This window comes from Neofelis nebulosa, chromosome 6, assembly GCF_028018385.1.
Source record: "Neofelis nebulosa isolate mNeoNeb1 chromosome 6, mNeoNeb1.pri, whole genome shotgun sequence".
Taxonomy (NCBI): Eukaryota; Metazoa; Chordata; class Mammalia; order Carnivora; family Felidae; genus Neofelis; species Neofelis nebulosa.
Genome location: NC_080787.1, coordinates 32328624 through 32348948, shown reverse-complemented (window position 1 = coordinate 32348948; position 20325 = coordinate 32328624). Strand labels below are relative to the sequence as shown.

The 20325-nt window shown below is 39.9% G+C and overlaps 1 protein-coding gene across 10 annotated transcripts in view; it reads left to right on the top strand.

Annotated features, from left to right (window-relative positions):
* Window positions 1-20325, top strand: part of DUSP22 (dual specificity phosphatase 22) — a 66494-nt gene that overhangs the window by 18204 nt on the left and 27965 nt on the right. For 8 of the 10 annotated variants that reach the window (XM_058733219.1, XM_058733223.1, XM_058733221.1 and 5 more), the window contains one exon: window positions 5808-5890. The exons of the other annotated variants lie outside the window; for them this stretch is intronic. In XM_058733219.1, coding sequence (XP_058589202.1) covers window positions 5808-5890 — 83 coding nt within the window. The remainder of the gene's footprint in view (window positions 1-5807; window positions 5891-20325) is intronic. 10 annotated transcript variants of the gene reach the window in all.

Genomic DNA, 20325 nt, shown 5'->3' with positions numbered 1-20325 from the left:
GGATGAACTAGACAGTGCAGCTGATACACTCCATTCAGTGTCTGGCACATAACTGGTCAGCAAGTGTCAGGCTGTTCTTGCCCTCTCTATCTGTGGAATAGGAACCACACACTTATTTCAGGATGTGGTGGAAAGGAGATAGAGCTCATACAGCACCCATGCCATGGTAGGTGCACAGTAGGCATTGATCATTGTTAGCTAGTAAGGGTGGAAGACCAAGGTGAAAGGATCATGACTGCTCCTGGAAAGTGAATCCAGCTGTCATAGGTGCTTTAGCATGATGTCTCATTTGTCATTTTCTTCTCTTTTTAAACTACAAATAACACATGCCTACTGTAACACAACAACCAATACAAAATGTATAAAGAAAAATTAATGGAATTTTTTTTTTTTTTTTTTTTTTTGCCTTTCTGAGAGATCTTCATTGTTTTACAGCATGGATTGGCACTGCTATTCAGGTCTTGGTTCTAATGGCTGTGGTCTCTTCAATCCAATCATTGAATGGTCTCCTGTCCTGGCTCCTTCCTCCCCTCCTTCACTCCCCCATCTCTTTTGCCTCTCTTCTCTTCCTTTCCTTTCCTTTCCTTTCCTTTCCTTTCCTTTCCTTCCTTCCTTCCTTCCTTCCTTCCTTCCTTCCTTCCTTCCAGTGTGATCCTTTACATGTCACCCAGAAACTTCCTCCTTTTTCTTTTTTAACTTTGCAATGAATCACAAATGGTTTTCCAACACCTGGTGATTTTTCTACCTAGAGAAAAACCCACAAACCAACCCAGCTTCTGGAGTCTGGTCTTTGATGAGGTTCTCTCAGTTGAGGTGTCTTAGCTGAAAGCTGGCTCTGCCTAGAAGCTAAGAGGGAAGGCAGGAGTGGAAGCTTGACGAGGAGCTCCAGGACAAGAGGCTAGGGTTATCTGCCGCTTCACAATTTGGCAGATCCCAAAGTGGATGTGAACTGACAGAGGACATGTCCTTGTTTGAAGGTGTCCACAAACTTCTAGAAATGTGGGAAATAAGCTCACACCTTATGTGTGTGCTGGTTATGTACATAGAGACATGCATGAGGTCTCAGAGCCTTTGTTCTGCATCTGCCAGTGAGAATGGCCATGGTTCCCAGTGGTAGTTCCCCAGTTGTTCAGATAAGGCTGACCTGGTGAACACTGATCTTTGGTAATCTTCTGTTAACTGAGCCTAAGAGAATCAGATGGTGAGTGATGAGCATCAGGTGGTAGAGCAAGAGCTGGAATTCAGATGTCTTCGAAATAAGCATGTATTTGGAAACATTCAGTGGTAATGGAGATTGAAGCCCATACTGCAGCCTTGAAACTTAATCTGGTCCTAATGATAATAATAATGATGGCAATGATGACATTTACTACATGTCAGCCAAACACTATTCTAAGCATATCATTTAGTATTTCCAGCAGCCCTTTGAGGTGGTACTCTAACCATTTTCCCACTTTAAAGGTGACAAAAGTGAGGCATAGAAAAACTTGCCCAAGGTCAACACCAATAAATGTTACAGCCCACATTTAGTAAAGAAGGGAATAGGTAGGAACTGCCCCATTTTGGCCCTCAGCCCAGGTTGGAAATGTATCCACTTAAAAGTTGAACTCACTAACAGCTAATTTATAACTCTAGAAGGTATTGTGACATACAATAATTTGTAACTCTAGAATTCATTAAATTTCACAGTGGGAAGTAGAACTACAAAACAGATCAGAATCACTTACCCACCACTGAGCAGATCTCAACTTGGAAGGCAAAAGTTGTTTGGGAAATGACTCAGAACATGGCTTGGGGATCAGGGTCAGAGCAGAGGGAATTGGGCCCTTCTAAAACAGAGACCTTCACTCTCTTCTTCGCTCACTCATCCTGCATGGCCATGCTTTTAAGTCCACAAATCAGTGTAGCAGGTACTCTGAGTATTGGAAAGGCATTATCAAAGAAGTTCTTTCCTGCCAAATATCTGTTTCTCTAGAGGGCTTGTGATAATGGTGTTATTTTCTAGTGCTTCTTCCAATATATTTTTGTTAATTTTTAAATAAAATCAAAGACAATTAGAGACAATTCTGCTTGACTTTGATGGACTAGCTTATTTCCCATGGCCACTCTGGCATTTTTCACATCTTAGGACTGGTTACCCCTGTTCATCTTCTGTATCAGTATAAGATCTAGAGCACTAATTCCCCTTCCTTAAGGAAGCATGTGGCTGCCACTTTACCTTTTGAAGACAGCATCTTTCAGGAATCCACATGTTCCCTTAGCAAGGTCTTACCAGTGATAGATGGGATCTTCTGCTGAGGGAATGTGCAACACCAAAGGAGAAAGATCAGGTAGGTGTTTCTATTTCAGTGCTCCCACTATGTAAAAATGACATTTGCTTCTTCTGAAGTCCACATGAAGCCTCAGGGGGGTAAACAGAAGCAGGTAGCAAGAGTGGGCAAGAGTCCAGGGGTCAGGGGAGATGTTGAGAGAGAGAGAGGAAAAGAACATAGTTAGCTGTTTTACCAATGAAGGATTGACTATTTGTTTTACTTATTAATGTAATTTATGTTGAATTTTGTGAGTAGTGTGTTTTTTAAGTTTTCTTTTCCTGATTATAAAAGTAATGTAGGCTCATCAGTCAAAATAAAATAAAAACTTTAAAAATCCAAATGTGATAGAAATATGTTAAATAGAGTGAAAACTTCCCCAAACTCTACATCCCAGGGTAACCATGGTCAGTGTATATTCTTCTAGATTTTTTTCCATGGGAATTCTAACTTGTAATCATCCAGTTGGCATTATTAATGCTATTGCATTAATAATGTTACATTTGTGATTGCAAGTGGCTGTGAGTTGTTTTCTGGCTTAGAAATGGCATTAAAATGGCATGCTACAGTGGGGAAGGGACATCATTGGCACCAAGTCATAGCTCACTCCCTGGAGGCCCTGCAAAGCTCCATATGTACAGGGCACACAGTCTTCTGGGGTTCTTATTCAGATGCATGTTCTGATCACGTAGTTAGGTAGTGGGCCTGGGAGTCTGCACTTCCAGCAGGTTCCCAGGTGATGCCATGTTGCTGCTTGACAGACTCTGGTTTGAGCAGCAAAGGACTAAATTCCACTCTTTTGATTTTGTGCCCAAGGAGAGCTGGTGTGAAACTTCATATGCATGTGAGTGGGCTGATAACCCCATGGTCATGTCTTACAGCTGCATTCACAGCTTGTTACCACAGTGCCTATGGTTGTAAGTAGTCATCCAGAACCATCAATAATTTGTAGTCCTAAAGAGTAAGAGTTCCGATGTCATCATCCAAAAGTATTGGTTAGGCACTTTATGTACTCTCAAATAGTTAGAGCATGTGCTTATGGAATAAGGTAATCCCAGAGTGGTGTATCAGTACAGACGGCACTCTAATAAAACAGAAAGGAGCACAAAACAAAAGGAACATTATTGTCTAAGAGTTGCTTCTCCTTTCTTTAGAGCCCAACAATCTGTTGTCTCATATGTGGTGTCAAGTGGTTCTCTGTATTCAAAACAGCATACTTTTATTACCAAACCACATTTTTTGTTTATTTTAATTTGTGTTATAAAAGTATATTTATGAGGTAATGAAAATGTTTTAAAGTTAGATTGCAGAGGCATCTGGGTGGCTTAGTTGGTTAAGTGTCCGACTCTTGATTTGGGCTCAGGTCATGACCTCACAGCTTATGAGTTTGAGCCCTGCATCAGGCTCTATGTCGTCAGTGAGGAGCCTGCTTGGGATTCTCTCTCTCCCTCTTTGCCCCTCCCCTGCTCTTATTCACTCTCTCTCAAAACAAAGAAATAATCTTTAAAAAAATGTCTAAAAAAAAGTTAGATTGCAGTGATGGTTCAAAAACTCTGAATATACTAAAAACCATTGAATCATATACTTTAAAAGGGTGAATTTGTAGCATGTGAATTATCTCAAGGAAAGCTATTTTTTAAAAAAGGAAAAAGTATATTTAAACAAATATTTAAAATTCAAATTCTGGGCAGAATCAGAATCCAGAAGATCCTGCCCTAGATTGTCAGGATGCTTTCAGCACTCCACCAGCTGCTCTGTATTGTCCCACCCTGTATTGTCCCACCTTGTCTGGGCTCTTCTGTGAGCACCCAAAGCTCTAGCTTGATCTTGCTTTACCACTTGGCTAAAACATACATACTGGTGGTGATTAGAAAAATTGCATGTTGGTGAGAATGTGGAAGCTGACTGCCAGTGAGATCTTAAATGATTCTAGTTCCTATTTAATTCAAACTCACTGATGCCAAAACTTGTGATAGTTGGGGGCAGAGTGGGGGATGGTGTTTGGAATTGAATCCCCCTATGTTTGGTGTAGATGGCTGCTGTGTAAATCTGAATTTGAAACTGGAGATGGTTGATTGATGAAGAAAACCTTAAAACCAACATTTTAGTATTACTTTTAAAGATTTCTTTTCTGACTTTATAAAGTGGTGCATGTTTATGAAAGTGCAAAATGTTTATGAAAGTGTTTCAGTCTCTACATAATCATCAAGGCTTATTAAAACTGCAGATTCCTCAGCCTTGCCATAGACCTTGAACTAAATTGGAGCCCCAAACAAGCCCCCCAGATAGTTCATAGACATGTTAAGTTTTCAGAACCAGTTATGTTGCGTATACCAAAAAAAAAACCAAAAAAAACCAACAAAATAATATAAAAAAAATATTAAAACACGTAATTCCATCTTTTCAAGATTATCAGTATTAGAGCTAATTCCTTGTAGCAATTTTTCCATATATGTGTTTGTCTTTATTATGCTTTTATAAATTGAGCTCATATTCTACTTATTGTTTGGTACCTGCATTTACAGTCTGCTTAACATTATATCCAAAGCATTTTCCCATATCATTAATATTTTCCAGAAACATGAAAAACATTTGACTTTCAGTCTTTTTTAACTTTCTATCATTTTACCCTGTGTCATTTAAAAAAGCTGTCCCAGATCAGGACATGGGCATAGGGGGAGCTGTTTCTTGGTGGACCCGTTTTGTAGGTTAGCAGAAGGGTTCCAACTTGAGGATATTCATTCAGTCTTTCTTGTACAGTATTAGATAGGAGCATTAGAAGAGAATGTAATTTGGTGTTTCCCTAGTTTCATACGCAAATAATTTAATAACCAACTCGTAACTTATGGACAATTCTGTTTGAGATTTCCAGAAAATGTTCCATTTTTACTTTGGCCCTGAAGTGAATTGTAGGTGTAAAACACAGTCTTATCTGCATTTAAACCCATCCCTGCCTTTAACATCAGGGTAAAGTCATCCCTAGCAGATTCCTATATGTTACATAGCAAGTGGCTCTTTTGTATTTGATTGTAACTTAGATTATTAATTATTAAGAGGTAATTTTTTAATATTAATACATATTAAACAACTTTATAGTTAATATTTCATATAAGACTAACCTGAGGGTCTACAATTTAACAAATGGCAACTATGAAATGACCTCATAGTTTCACTTCCCTTAAACAGCAACAATCATGATTACATGATTCTAAATATAAATATAAATCTACATAAATCTAAATATATTTCAAGTTTTAGGTGACCACTTTGTATCAAAAAAAATCTGCCAATCACAAATAAATTTAGTTATCTGCAAAATACATTAAAGCAATAGTCCTAAATTTTCCTAGATATAGATTATTCTAGATTGGGTATGGCCAATTATGAAGTTTCAAGAAAGAAATATGCAGGTCATATTGTATTTTTTCCTGGCTAAACTTTAGGATTAATTCATTTGCAGAGAAGAATAAAATGCTCATGTTCTTTCTTCTATGACAGATGCCAGAGATGCAGAGCAATTGAGCAAGAACAAGGTGACACATATTCTGTCTGTCCATGATAGTGCCAGGCCTATGTTGGAGGTAAGGGAGAGCTACATGCATTTACTTTATTTGTGTTTCCTGGGAGTGCATAGGACATTAGTGAAGGCAACTACCTTCTCTCTGACTCAATGTGCCCCTATTCATGTTGTGTACCTGTGGGCATATTAATTTTGTTTCCAGGCCATATTTGTGTCTATGCCCTGTCTGTGGCATGGCAGAAGAATGTATTCTTTTTCTGATTATACTCCTGCTACATTGCTAGCTTGGCTTTCTTCGCTAAATACCAAAGAATGAGTTGATGCCACATTTACCTCTAGATGTTAAAGACATTTAAAACTCATTTGCATTCTTTAAAAAAAAATTTTTTTTAAATGTTTATTTATTTTTGAGAGAGAGAGCATGTGTGCGCAAGCAAGCGGGGGAGGGGCAGAGAGAGAGAGACACAGAATCTGAAGCAGGCTCCAGACTCTGAGCTGTCAGCACAGAGCCTGACGTGGGGCTCAAACTCACGAACCGTGAGATCATGACCTGAGCTGAAGTCAGACGCTCAACTGACTGAGCTACCCAGACGCCCCTGTTTGCTTTGTTTTCAATAATATCCTTAGCTTTAGAATCCAAAAAAATTCAGCCTGCTCATTTCCTGATTTTTTTTTTCCCCATTTGAGCTCAATTATCTACCATTTACATTTAAGGACAAAAGACAATGGAAGATAAATTGTCACTGGAGATTTTCCGGGGCTTCTGGTACAGGGACTATCAGTGTAGAAGCTCTTGTTATGGCTTAGGTTTTCGAGTAAACAGGGTGTGTCTGCCTGTACACTAATTCCAAAAGCACCTTCACGTCTTCAATTTTACCCTAATGGATGGTTTGAGCTGTTGGCCAGGAGTAAAATCTACTTCTATTTTTTAGCCTTGACAGAGCCCAAGTTACCTTTTTTTTTTTTTTTAGAAAATAATACATGTGTGGTTGTGACCCATAGGTGTTCTTCTATTTTAGGATGGGGTATTGGAAGGGGAGGGGTTACTTGTTCTGGAAGAAATAATCCTAGTTCAAGCTGTTTTCATTTAAATTCACATTATGCAAGAGCAGGTAACATACTTTTATTTTAAATTTATTTTCCTTATCCATTAGAGCTGCCAGATTTCAGTTAGTGTAAAGACATGAGAACATAGTATAATAAGTAATTCTATTAAATGTTATAGTACCAGAGAACCATTGATGGTGAACAAACCTCTGTTCACTTCTCCAGATCTGTGAGTTCATACTTCCTTCTGTTGTTTCAGCTCTGGTTTTTTGTTAAGGTGCTATAATTTGTGTTGCAGCATGATTTTATTGAAAACAATAACAACAGCACATCATTTTTTGGAGATTAACAGTTCCTTTGAAAATAGCTACTCTGTTTCTTCATCTGTCAACAATAGTTTTATATTTAAAATATAGCCAAGCTATGGTCAAGATAATAAGTTAAACACAAACTGGTCATGATTGACTTCCTCTTAAATCACAAGATGAGGCTTGAGGTTTCCTTTATTTTAATAAATTACATAGATGTTCTTTCCACTCTCATCCTCCGGGCCTGCCTCACTACTTCATACTCCATATAATGGAACACATTGCCATGCATGAACACGACCCTTAAATCTGTTCACATTGTAACTTCTGTCCAGAACCAAGACCCGCACATTAGAAATAAAAAAGCTCTGGACCTTTTTTGTCCAATCTCCCCCACGTTACATGTGGGAAACAAAGGGCTAGAAAGTAAAACAGGTTGGCTTATAACCCAAAATAAAGAGACACTCTTTGTGTAAAAACCTCAGAGCTGTGGAAAAACTGTGTTTCCCCATCAGTATTCTTTTTCATTCCCTTACCTCAGTCTATCAGGACTGACTTGGGAAAAAAAAAAAAAAAAAAGAAATTCTGTGCCTTTTCTTTAGAGGTGGCTTGTATTTAGCAACATCCTGTTGTAGTCTTTGAATGCTGTTATTTACCTCAGCTTGATAATAAGTACTTTCCAAAGTTGCCTTTAAAAAATGGTGAAATAAAGACATGCCAGTCAAACTCAAAAAAAAAAAATAAGTACTTTCCTGTGATTTAATATTCATTAAGAGTTAGACCATCATTTTCTAGCATAATATACTTTAATGTTTCTCCTCTTATTTTGTTCAGTTTTAACTTCACAGGTAATTAATAAATACATTCCTATAAAAAAATTAAAACAGTAGTCTCTCTGTACAAGTGGGAAAACTCAGTCACCAAAAGTTATTTCAACTCATGTGCTCACATTAAGTTACTGGGATACAGGAGATTCACTAGGGTCCCAGAGGTTGCAGAACTTTGTTTAGCTCTCTGCCTGGTGCATAAAGGGACTCTTGTGTCTTAAATTGTAAATTCAGTTCCAGAAGCCATGATCTTACCCAGCCTGAGATGAATCAGGGAAATTGTTTGGAGTTGGTAGATTGAGGGATGGATTTTATTCTTCAGCAGCTCTGTGTTATGCTAGCCTTGATCACTGGAGAGAAGTAGAGCAGGGATGAAAGTGAGAGGGCAGGTTGTGTGCAGAGCCAAGCAACTGCAATAAGTTGAACCCCAAACTGGTAAGAAGCCCTAATATAAGGTGAAGGGATAAGGCATAGGAGACGAGATAACTGGGACCTCCTTCGTGATCTGAAATCTTCAAAGCCATGCATGTTTATTGAATGGCCTCCAACTTACTCTGGGCAACACTAGTCTGGAGCTGGTCTGGGAGTGGCAAGGTTGTTATTATTGAAAATCGGAAGGGTTTCAGTGCTACTAATTCCATGCAGGAGTTTCCAAGCCCTGCTGCCATGTAGCCACTACACTGTAAATACTTCTTTTGTTCATTTCCAACAAATATTTGAATGGGTTTAAAAGCAATGGGTGCTTAGCATCAAATATCAAAGGCTTTTATAATCTTTATGTATGCTCTTATTGTAATGGAAGCTAGGTGAAAGAGGGTAGTCATATTGTGCAATATGGTTTCTAGTACAGAGCTCATAGGTCAAGGGCTTTGTGAAGATTCTAAAAGGGTAGATTGTTGAACAATAGCCCTGGGATGTGATACTTTGCAAAAAATAAAGAAGTTTAGGGAATTTAGCACACTATTGGCTCCTCTGGAAGATCCACATATTTATTAAAAGCTCTCAAGTTCTGCATTGAAGATACACACTTATCAATCTTTCTAAACAGGGAACCAGTTTGTGTGTGTGTGTGTGTGTGTGTGTGTGTGTGTGTGCGCGCGCGCGCGCGCGCGCGCCTGCTTATGTAACACACTATCTAATAACATCCCATGGCACTATTTTCTGCTGAATAGAGTCATGGACATTTAGATTAAGGAGGACTCAGGAAAGGGGTCTGCTGGCCATTAGAGTCCAGGGTGAGCTTTCTGGGTGAGCACTTGTTCAGAGGGATACTTACACAGCTAGTAAGCTAAGGTGACTGTGATCAGGGAAAGGGTGCTAAACCCGATCTTGTTACCAAATGGGGCTGCCTTAATACAGATTGTTGTGAGAACCTAATATTGGTAGGATGGAAAATTGCATAGTTTTTGTGCTTGTTACATCTTCCGTGGTCATAATGATTTGTAACCTGTTGTAACACCTGACCAGTGACCATTCTGGTGCATCTGCCATGAAAAGCCTCATGAATATGCTAAAGACATCTTTAGTTATGCATTTATTGATTTTACTTTAGGAAGGACTTTTAAGGAACTTGTGATTTGGTTGATTTCAGTTAAATTAGATGTGATTCTCTATTATTTAGGTACTTTTTAGAAGGGTTTCCCAATATAATGTTAGGGTGTTGTACTCTTTCTAACAATCCAAAGGCAGAAAAGAAATGAAAGAATAAAAGGTGCTGTTCTCAGGGTGGAGGGGCTGGGCCTCACCTCACCTCTGGTCATCTAGTAAAGCCAGGTGGTCTTTGGTGCTTCTTCAGTGGATGAGACAAGGTTTATTTATCTTTTGAATCATGAGGCAAGGTGGTCAGCCAAGATAAAGAGGTCCAAAGCCCCAATTTCTTTTTCTCCAGAAGAGTATCTGAGGAGTAGATTTTCTGGGATGATGATTCTAAGAAACAGTAGAAACTTGGGGGCCTATATATTCACTTGAGTCAGCCCTAAATTAACATCTACAATTCTGAAGAGCTCTGACTCCATTTCTATGCCTACTTTTTCTGTGTTTGACATAGGAATCCCAGATGAACAGGGTCCCAGAGATCACTTACTTTGATTCTGCATTGTGTAGACAAAGAAGCTAAAGTTCAGAGACATGAAGGGACTTGCCCACAATCCCATAGTTGATCTGTGTAGCTTAATAGGAACCTGGATCTTCTTTCCCAAGCCAGAGATTTCCCCAGAGTGCCTTACTGCCTTGGTCCTCTCCTTGCAGGACTGATGCTTCTGAATCTGCAAGCAATATTAGTAGATATTGCCACATATGCTTTGGAAAGGGTTATACCATTTGTGCCTTTACTGGCAATGTATGAAAGTTCCTGTTTTCCAATACTTCCACCAGCACAGAGTTCTATTCTTCATTACTTTTAATTGGCAATATTTTTTTTTTTGTTTTATTTGTTGTGAATGCTGTCCTCACACTGTTGAGTTTCTTTTCCAAACCATTCTTGCCTTTGAAGGCAGGGAGTGATTGATTGATTGACTGATTGATTCAACTCCTGCTACGTGCCAGGCCCTGGGACAGATGCTGGAGATAACAGAAGGAATTAATCCCAGTATTTTCCCCAATGAAGCCCTTAGAGTGTAAACAAGATATATATTATGGGTATTTTATAAATACCAGTAATAATTAAGTCCAGTGCAGGAAGAGCTCTGGCTCAGGGTAGGCCCTTAGTACTAGGAATCAAGTAGGAACAGAGGCCAATGAAGATCAGAGAACAAGGTTTTTCCTCTGCCACATGAATCTGGAGACATTTGCAGTTGACCAGGCATTTGACTGGGTTTTTGGAGATGATAAGAATTTGAAAAATCTGGTCTGTTGCATTCCAGCCAGGAGGAAGCTGGTAGTCCCAAAACATGACTTTTGGTAGAGCTCTGATTCCATGACAGTCATACCAATCTCTTTCAATCCTCCAAAAAGACTGAGAGCCCAGCAAGGCGGATGGCAGTGTTCTGGTTCCTTCATAGCATAATCAGACCTGGTGACTTGCTCACATCACCTGTTAGCAAGTGGCAGGGCCAGGGGGAAAATCTTTGCCACATTCATTAATTTCAAACAGAAGTTAAGTCCAGACCTGTAATTTAAATATTGAAGGCGGAAAAACCCCTTTGTCTATTTCTATGTGTAGGACTTGGTTGGGGAGTTGATTGCTTTTTCTGGAGTGTTTCCTTATCAGTGAGCTGTGTCTTCAGTGTCTACTGATTGCTCTAGATTTGAGGGGTAGTGAAAACTCCTGTCACAAAGATGGTGTTTTTTTCATATCAGGAACCCCATATTGTTTGTAGGTGCTAAGGAAGTAATATTGAGCAATGAAAGATTTCTCCCTTCCCCTGAAAAAAGAAACAGAACTCTATCTTTCTAATGTAAAAATTTCAGAGGTTGTTTCATTTTTCATTCTGTGTACTTAACCAGAGCACCTGCAGGAAACAAAACTATTTTTTGCTATTAACAAAAATGCTTTAAAAAGTATTCTCATTCCTTTGCTGAACTAATCCTCCAAATAATTTTAATTTTTAAATTATTTATATTTTAGGATTACTAGAAAAAAAACCAGTAGTTTATATGCATATAGTCAAACCAGGGTATTTTATGTATACCAGGTAGGTTTTTTGAGCTTGAGTTGAGCATGGATATGTATTCTTTCCATTTTAAGTTTTGGCTTTTATACTTTGAACCACTTAAGTTTTTTTTTTTTTTTTTTTTTAAGAATAAGATGTTTTCATAAAAGACATTTATTCTTGGTGGTTCTGTTTTATATTTCCTTTAACACTAAAGACATATTTTGAGGTGCCCATGCTCACAATTTCATTTTGTTAGTTTTGTTTATAGTTGGCCACATCTTCTGGTTCTGATACTTATTGTTATCTATATGTCTGTACTGCTGTCTTCATTACCCACTTATTTTGAGGAAACTCTCACCAAGGTGAGATATTCAGTCTACTTGGACAGTGGTGTTGGCAGACTGAGGGGCTCCTTGATGTACTTTGGTTGTCTGCTACATGTCTGTCTGGTGACCCTCCTCATTTCACTACCTCAAAAGTTAAGTTGGTTTCCCAAGTGTAAATCAAACCAGAAACAAGGTGTTAAGTGGCATTTAAAGTTTAAGAAACTTCTATATGCTCTTCTTTCTTCTACCCTATTGCCTGCTCAAGCCCTACCCTTCCTCACAGCTTGGCCCCAGCTCTCCTTCTGAGAAGGACACTCCCAGTTTCCTCCAACCTCAGGACTTCTTCCCTTTTTTCTGTAACATTTGTAGTTTGTACTCTGAGCTGGGTTGTGAATTGTATACACTCTGTGACAGCCTCTGTAGTCTATCAAATGGCTATTTAATCTCTGTTTGATATCTAACTCTTAACTGTGTCCAGGCTCCTCAACTGGCTTCAGGCCTACTGCAGGCAAGTACTACACTGAGATTTCTTTGGGGTCTCCAGTACTCAACCTGGGTCTGGTATACAGGAGTCCCTCTGCAGACACTTACTGATGAACTGAGAGCCACATGCATTTTCAACTCCATTCCAAAGTGGGAAATCAGGTCTTTGACCATTTGTAGTTCATTGAGAGGTGTGAGAGAAGAGCTGTGCCAAGAATGATTTATTAACCATGAGTTATAAGTGAAGCCAGAGGATCTGTTTAATACAGTGTAGCCTCATTTATGTGGTTTGTTTGTTGTGTTCCTCACTTGTCAGTAAGTGATAGCAAAACTTGATGTACTGTTTTGTGGAGTTCTTATGGACTCTAGTTCAGAATTATCTTTTGCTAAGTTATTATAACCAAGAATTCCCTGTGATACTTCTATGATGTTCTGATTGATCTCTTAAGGATCCTTTAGCCACCTTTGGTTTGAATTAGAAGCTTTGTCTTACAAGGAGGAAAGTACATTTTAAGACACAGACAGTGAATGATCAATTAGAAGGTTTGCCATACCCAAGGCAGTATGCTTGAAGTACAGGCAGAGTTGGTTGAGGCATTGTCTCAGACTTCAAGGACTTAATAGCCAGATCATGAATAGCTTGTGTTCTGGCTCATGAGAAAGATCCTGTGGTCTTCCTTTGGCAGCCACATAAGCACACTTGCAGGGTGGGTGTCACCCCCAGCTCTGCCTTTCTACCTGGTATCCATGTTGGTCCTCAGCTTTCAGGACCCAAGGGCCCACCCTGCCCATGACCTTCAAGTCACAGGAGCTATAGGACACATTTCCCCTAGGAGGATAGGTAATTAATGAAAGCCACATGTTTTATCTTGTACTCACAGAGGTATGGGCAACGATGTTCACTGCAGCTCTGTTTGTAATGGCAAAAAATTGGAGCCAACCCACACATTCAGCAGAAGGGTAGTAATCAATTATGATACAACCATGTTAAGAAATACTCTGCAGCAATTCAAAAAGAGAAAGGTTTATAGGTATACACAGGAAAAAGTTAATTGTTAAGCAAAATAAGCAAGTTGTAAAATAATATCTACAATATAATCCCATTTATATAAAATTAAATATCAATTATATATTTCTGTGTGTACATTTATATGCATGTAAATGTACAGGTAAGGGTTTAGAAGGACCATGCCAGATTCTTCAGAATGGTAAGTGGGGTAGGATGGGAAAAGAGGGTAGGAAGGATGAATTTCACTTTTGTGTCTAGTTTTATTTTTTTCACAGTGGGAGTCTCTTCATAGTTTCTTTTTGAATGAAGAAAGGTAGGGAAGGGAGGTAGGCAGGTGGGTGGCCATACCCCTGGTCTCTGTAGTAGTGACAAGTGGATATTGAGGCTTGGCCAGAATGGGTTCTGTGGTAAAAGTGTTCCCTATGGATTCATGTGTGCATGTTGGACATCAGACACATTACATCCTTGTTGTCCATGATCAGGGGATATAAACCATTCATTTCAGTTATCTTAATCTTGAAAGGGAGAAGGTAGCCCGAGACAAACCTTTCAACTGTCTAGATTTTATTTTTGGTATCAATTAACTTCTATTTGATTGTTTCAGTTAAATGAATTTATGTCCTTTCTTAAGATTCACAAATCCCCTAGTGCAGCTTGAAGCATTGGGTGAGATTTCCTATGTAGATTGGCCAGTGTATCCAATGTGGATGATTTTAGTTAGTTTATTGGCATTGCAGAACCTTCACACTATCAAATTGCTAATGAGGTCCTGGGCCTTTGAAAACAAATCATTGTTTGACCATGGTTTTCAGATTGACAATTGTTTCCAGTGAACCCCCATTGTTTTCACCTCTCTAGGAAAGTCTTTGATGCCACCCAAGTATCAGTGGCACCTACCATACCAAAGGCTTGCAGCAGCTTTCATGTGTTGAGGTAAATTTGTTTGAAGCCAACCCCAGACTTAAATAGAAATGACTCAAATAGAAATGATTATGGTAGGTATCGAAAACTGTCTAGTAATCGCTCTTTCTTGAATCAAGCTGTATCTGAGTTCCGTGTGTGTGGGCAGTCAAGTGCGTAAGAAAGTTCCATCTGGCTGCTGACCCCTCTGTGACAAGCTCACTTGCAAATGGAGTTATAAAACCAGAATTCCAGCATGAATGGACTAAAAGGGGCTTGAAATCTTTATTTCTTCTAGAGAGGAAACGGTGCTTTTTTGTCTTTAAGTGAAACAGATCTATGTTAACCTTTCTTTTCTCTGGCTTTCTAGAGCACCCTGCATTTCAGATGTGAACCTTCTCTTTAGTACTCATATTTTTTGTCCAGCCTCTCCACATAACTGAAGACTTTTACAAAGCACTCTTCCTAAACTTTTCTCTAAATCAAGTCCCAGTTTTTTTAGTATTTCTTGCTGAGTGCCCTTTTTTGTCTTTCTTGTCCTGACTCCCCTGTGTGTTCAAGTACTGAGCACACTGTGTGTTGAGTGTTTCTGAAGTGGGTTTACCTTGTTTGCATCCCTCCTTTTCTTCAATGGGGAATATATCCCATTGATCTGTCAATATCTCCAAACCATGGTCTCAGGAGAAGTATGTAACTTGTGGTCTCCCCTGTGTGCTTCAGCTGGAGTGATAGTATGCATTGATACAACTACATAAATTGCCTATAAATGCTGAAGCACATGGTAGAAATTCTGTCTATTTATGCAAAATATTCAGACTCATGGGCTGGGAAGTTTGGGGAAGACTTTGTAAAGAGGGGTGTTGAGGCAACCTTGTAGAACCAGTATGGTTTGGTTCAGTGGGGAGGTATGTCTCGACTAGGAGCAGCCCTTCGCAGCCCTTCCGGACTGGTCAGGAAGGGGGAAATAAGCCCTGGAGCCATAAGAGATGTGTGGAGATTGGCTGATTATAGAGTGGAGAAGGTGGTCAACATGGTGGGGTAAGGGTGGGGCCATACTCAGTTCTCCTTTTGGCTAAATTAGGAGTTATTCCTTCAGATTCAGCAGATGTTTACTTACCTTATAACAAGGATTGGGGATAAAATACAAAGAAGTAAGATGGGGCCCAGCATTAAGAAGAGACAAGCACAGAAATCCTTGTAACAGTGCAAAGTTGTGAATGCATAACAGAGGTGAGGGGCTCTGGGGCACTTGTGAAAATGGCTAACCCAGCCAGGTCAGCCATGATTTGCCAAGGAGTTGACAATTTGGTGTGGTCTCAAGAGATAACAAAAGTTTTTTAGGTACTGATGGTGAACACAGACAGGGTGGGGGAATGAGATTTCTCTAGGCATGCAGAGGCACCAGATGTGCAAAGGCAAGGCATGTTCTGTGACTTGTGAAAGGCTCATCAGGGCAGAGTGGCCAGGCTGCAGAGACAGGCTCAGAGCAGATTGGAAAGTTTTTATTTGTCAAGTTGAGGAGTCTGAGCTTTATCTGTGAAGCAGAGACTCAGCAAAGATTTATGAACCAAGTCAGGTGACACATTCAGGTTCCTTTTCCAGGGTATTGACTAGGGAATGGGATGAATGAGGGTGATGGATATCAAGGAAACTTTAGGAAGCTCTTACAATAATCCTGGTCAGAAATGGTGACGGTTTGAACTGGGATGCTGAGAGTGGATTTTTCTGTAGAAGTGGAAGAGTCATTTCCACAACGTGACACAGCAAGGTTAAAAATCAAAGGATGAGCAAAGATTTTTCAGCATAAATGAACCAAAAGAAATGTGGCATAGGAATATTTTTATCAGACAAAATAGAATTGAAAGCAAAAGAATAAAATTGGATTAAGGAGGAACTATATAAATGAAACAAAGGAACAATCTGTCAAGAAATTTTAACAGCCATGAACTTGTAGGTACTTCATAAAACGGCTTCAAAATACAGAAAGCCATTTCTAAGAATTGTTTATAATTAGATATGGGGAGTGAAGCAAGGGAGAAGCTAGGGATGTCTGAGGCCACAGCATGATGGGCTAAAAGACAGATGTGCCACCAATGGATGGATGTGAGCATTCGGGGAGGCAGAGCTGGAATTGAAGAAGCAGCAAGATAAGTTCTGGGTGAAATGCTCATGTGATATTGCCAAATGAATAGAAATATATGTCCAGGGCTCAGGAGAGAGATCTAGGCTGGAGATGAAGGTTTAGCATCATCATTGTAGACTTGTAGCTAAGCCATTGAGATTGAATACAACCATGCAAGAAAATGCTTCAACAGGATGAATAGGAGGCTAGAGAATGAACAGAATCCTGGGAGCATGGAAGCGTCTGACTTTTATGTGGTGTTAATAACATTGAAAGCATATAAACACATGCTCCCATCAGTCACGTGTCAGGTGAGGTAGATGAATCTTGATTATTATTCCTAAATTCACACCCCTTGATGGGTGCTAGTTAGTCTCAACTTTTTTGAGTATAGTCCTTGAGGTACTCTTTAGGGGCACCCCAGAGCACAGAGGGGTTAGAGAGAAAAGAGCTCTGGTGCAGATATAATGCAGTTCTGCAGTTCTTTGGCCATCAACCCTTAACAAGAAATTCTTGTGCATGGTTGTGCTAGATGCTAGCACTAGAAGGCAGGAGAACAAGTGACATAGGAGCAAACTCTGGAAAGCTTTTAATAGGGGCCCAATTTTACTAAGGAGTTTAAAAGGGAAGAGCAGCTTAATTTGGAAGATACAATCAAAGTAAGTATCCTCAGAAGGAAATATGTTTTTGGTTCCAGGTTAGGACAGCACAGCATGTAGCTGGCAGACCTTCAGGAAATCTGAGCATCGTGGTGGTAATGGCAGAGGATGTCTAGCCCAAGGGAATTGGACAAATTGCAGGCTCCTTGGGTGAGGGGACTTTGAGTCTGTAGTCAGAAATTGGAATCAGAAGTTAAAGGTTATATTGGTTGGTTGGTTGGTTGATTAAGATCCAAAGCAGGGTATAATGGCTCTGTAGGCACTATTGTTTTTAGCCATAAGATAAAAAATATTTAAATGTAGTCTGGTTTACTGAAGATGGTTTAAGCAAATTTGCCATTTTTAGGTGCTCCTAGTAATTCATTGCTGGTAGGCACTGCAGGTGGACCTTGTGTCTGCCACAGCTGCAAGGGAAGTGATCCAAACTGACTTTAAAAGCCCAAGAGTAAACCAATGGCACCTAGCTAAGAGTCATCATCTCAGTTCAGGCTAAGTGGACAGGTCATGCCCATACTACTCTTTGAAATGTTTCCTCCTCTCTGTGGTCTGACTCCTGAGGTGTTTTACAGACCTTTATGTGTATTCTGGGGCAGAGAATTGTGTCAAACCCTGGGTTTGAATTGAGAAATTATTTCTCCTTTCAGTTATCACCACAACTAGTACAGATGTTGAGTTTCAACATGCATTACTTAGAAGCATCTTCAACTAGCTCTTATCTGCTTTTCTAATGGGAAAGCAAATGAAATACATGGTGAAAGTTTGAGCTAGTCAAGCCATACCTGCTTATAGCACTGGTGAGGGAAAAGTAGTAGATGCATCCAAGATCTGAATTAGAGCCTTCTTCTCTTGAGGGCCAATATGGACATACTTATTTGCTTCTCAGATTTTTCCCAACTAAAGGGAAATGATCCATAATATTCCTTTGGTGAGAACCATAGCCAGCTTCCAGAGAATGGAGAGGACATGGGAAAGCTGCCATCAGGCTATGCCTTTACCCTTTAAATGGCTGCAAAGAGACAGCTTTTCTAATATTGTGTGAGCATGGGGTAAGGCATCACAGACAAACAGAGCTGATCCCAGACCTCACATTGAACCATGGAAACTATTCCTAAGCAGAGTAGTTTAGAAATCATCTCAGAATTTACAGATCTTTAAAGCATTTGGGGCTTCAAAATGGTGGAACTGGTCCAACTTGACTTTACCTATTTAGTGAAATACCTTGTCAAGGAGACCATCCCCACAGCTACCCAAGCAGAAGGTAATTTCAAAGCTACTATAAATGATTAATTTAAGCTGCATTATAGAATGCTCTGATACTATGCCCTAAAGAACAAAAATTATCAGGGCACCTGATCAGGGCATCAGTCAGTTAAGTGTCTGACTCTTGATTTCAGCTCAGGTCATGATCTCACAGTATTGAGATGGAGTCCCACATCTCTCCCTCTCTCTGCTCCAGTCCCGCTTGTGCATGCATGCACACACATGTTCATTCTCATTCTCTCTCTCTCTCTCTCCCTTTCTCCCTCTCCCTCTCCCAAAATAAATAAATAAACTTCTTTTAAAAAATAACAAAAATTATGTCATAGCTAACAAAGAATAACATTTCTAAGTATTTGGTTTTTTTTTAATGTTCCTTTACACTGAGGCTAGCCAGCTTTTCCAATGGAAACCTCTCTTGCTGTTGCTCCTGTATGTGTGGTGGCATTGTGGTTGAATAGTCCCAAACAGTAATCCTGAGGTCCTGCTGACCCCAATGAAGGAGGGACCTTTGACCTCCTTGGTGGCCAGTGCTCGATCTCTCCTTGTGAGTCCTACATGGGCTCTAACAAAAGTGGTCTGGGACTTCCTTCTGTGCCTAGTGCAAGAGGATGCAGCTGTCAAAATAAAAATAGCCCATCAGATTTCTTTCAATGGCAGCAGTGGGGGAGGGAAGATTTGGTAAAATGCTGCCCTTTCAAAGGAAGGCCATGGAACATTGACCAGCCGATCCTTAAAACAGAGCAAGGAAAATGCACCCCCCCCATTATGTTTGGGTAATAGGACACCCCTTATCTGTTGTACATGAATGTTCCATGAAACAAATTTAATGCAGTCTCTAATCCACATTTACCTTCATTGTAGAGGGATACTCTTCCTTATATTCAGGAGAAATGGGAGAGGTTCTGTTCTCTGCCCTACTCCTCTCTACCCTTCAGCTCATAGCTCTTTCTTACTGTTCTGAGTTCCATGGCCCTTCTTGTGTGGCTCGTGCACTGGCCTTTACCACCTGTAGCCTTTGCATGTCATAAACATTAGCCCTACCCATGTATGACTGGACAGCTCATAGGGTCAGTTTTGTTTCAAGAATGAAACCTGCTTGTTTTCATTCTTGAAACAAACCACTTCGAGGTCTGATCCCACATAGAGGAGGTGATGTTAGGCCCAAGAGATTGAGTGCTCTTTAGAAAAAGCTTCTTAGCTTTTTCAAAGCTGCAGATTGTATCCAAGACTGAAGACAAGTGGCAATCTACAGAGTCAGTAACCCAGTGTTCAGTGAATTTATTATTCTATCATAAGTGAGAGAGTCTGAGAATTCATTTGTTTAGTAATCTCCAAAAGAGGACACGAATAATGTTTGAAACAATGCTATGTTCCTCCCTGAGTAGAGAGATGTATTTAAGAAGGGAAACAGTCACCTTCTTGCTGAAAAGGTGAGGATGACTCAGGCAGGTGTGCTCATCCAGGCCTAGTAGACAAACAAGAGTGAATGTGGCTCTTCCCACTGGTTCTAGTGAGCTGTCTGCTAACAGCATTCCAAAGCCTGGTCTGTGTGACACTGAATTTGCTGGTAACCTGGGGCTGCAATCAAGATAGAGATGACTGACAACAAACTTGCCTTTTCCAGTTATTGAGCACCTACTAGCAGCACTTAGTGTGTTTCACATATTGCATCTAATTTCTTTGTTAAAAATGTCCTATATTAGAGGAAGATTCCTCTGTCCCCCTCTTTTGCAGAGAAAGAAGAGAACTGAGCACAACTAATGATTTAGAATATTGCAATTCTAAGAAGGTGCTGTGCTGTATCAGGAGCACCTGGGTGGCTCAGTTGGTTAAGCATCCAACTTCAGCTCAGGTCATGATCTTGCAGTTCATGAATTCAAGCTTGCATTGGGCTCTCTGCTGTCAGTGCAAGCCTGCTTTGGATCCTCTGCCTCCCTCTCTCTGCCCCTGCCACATTCACTC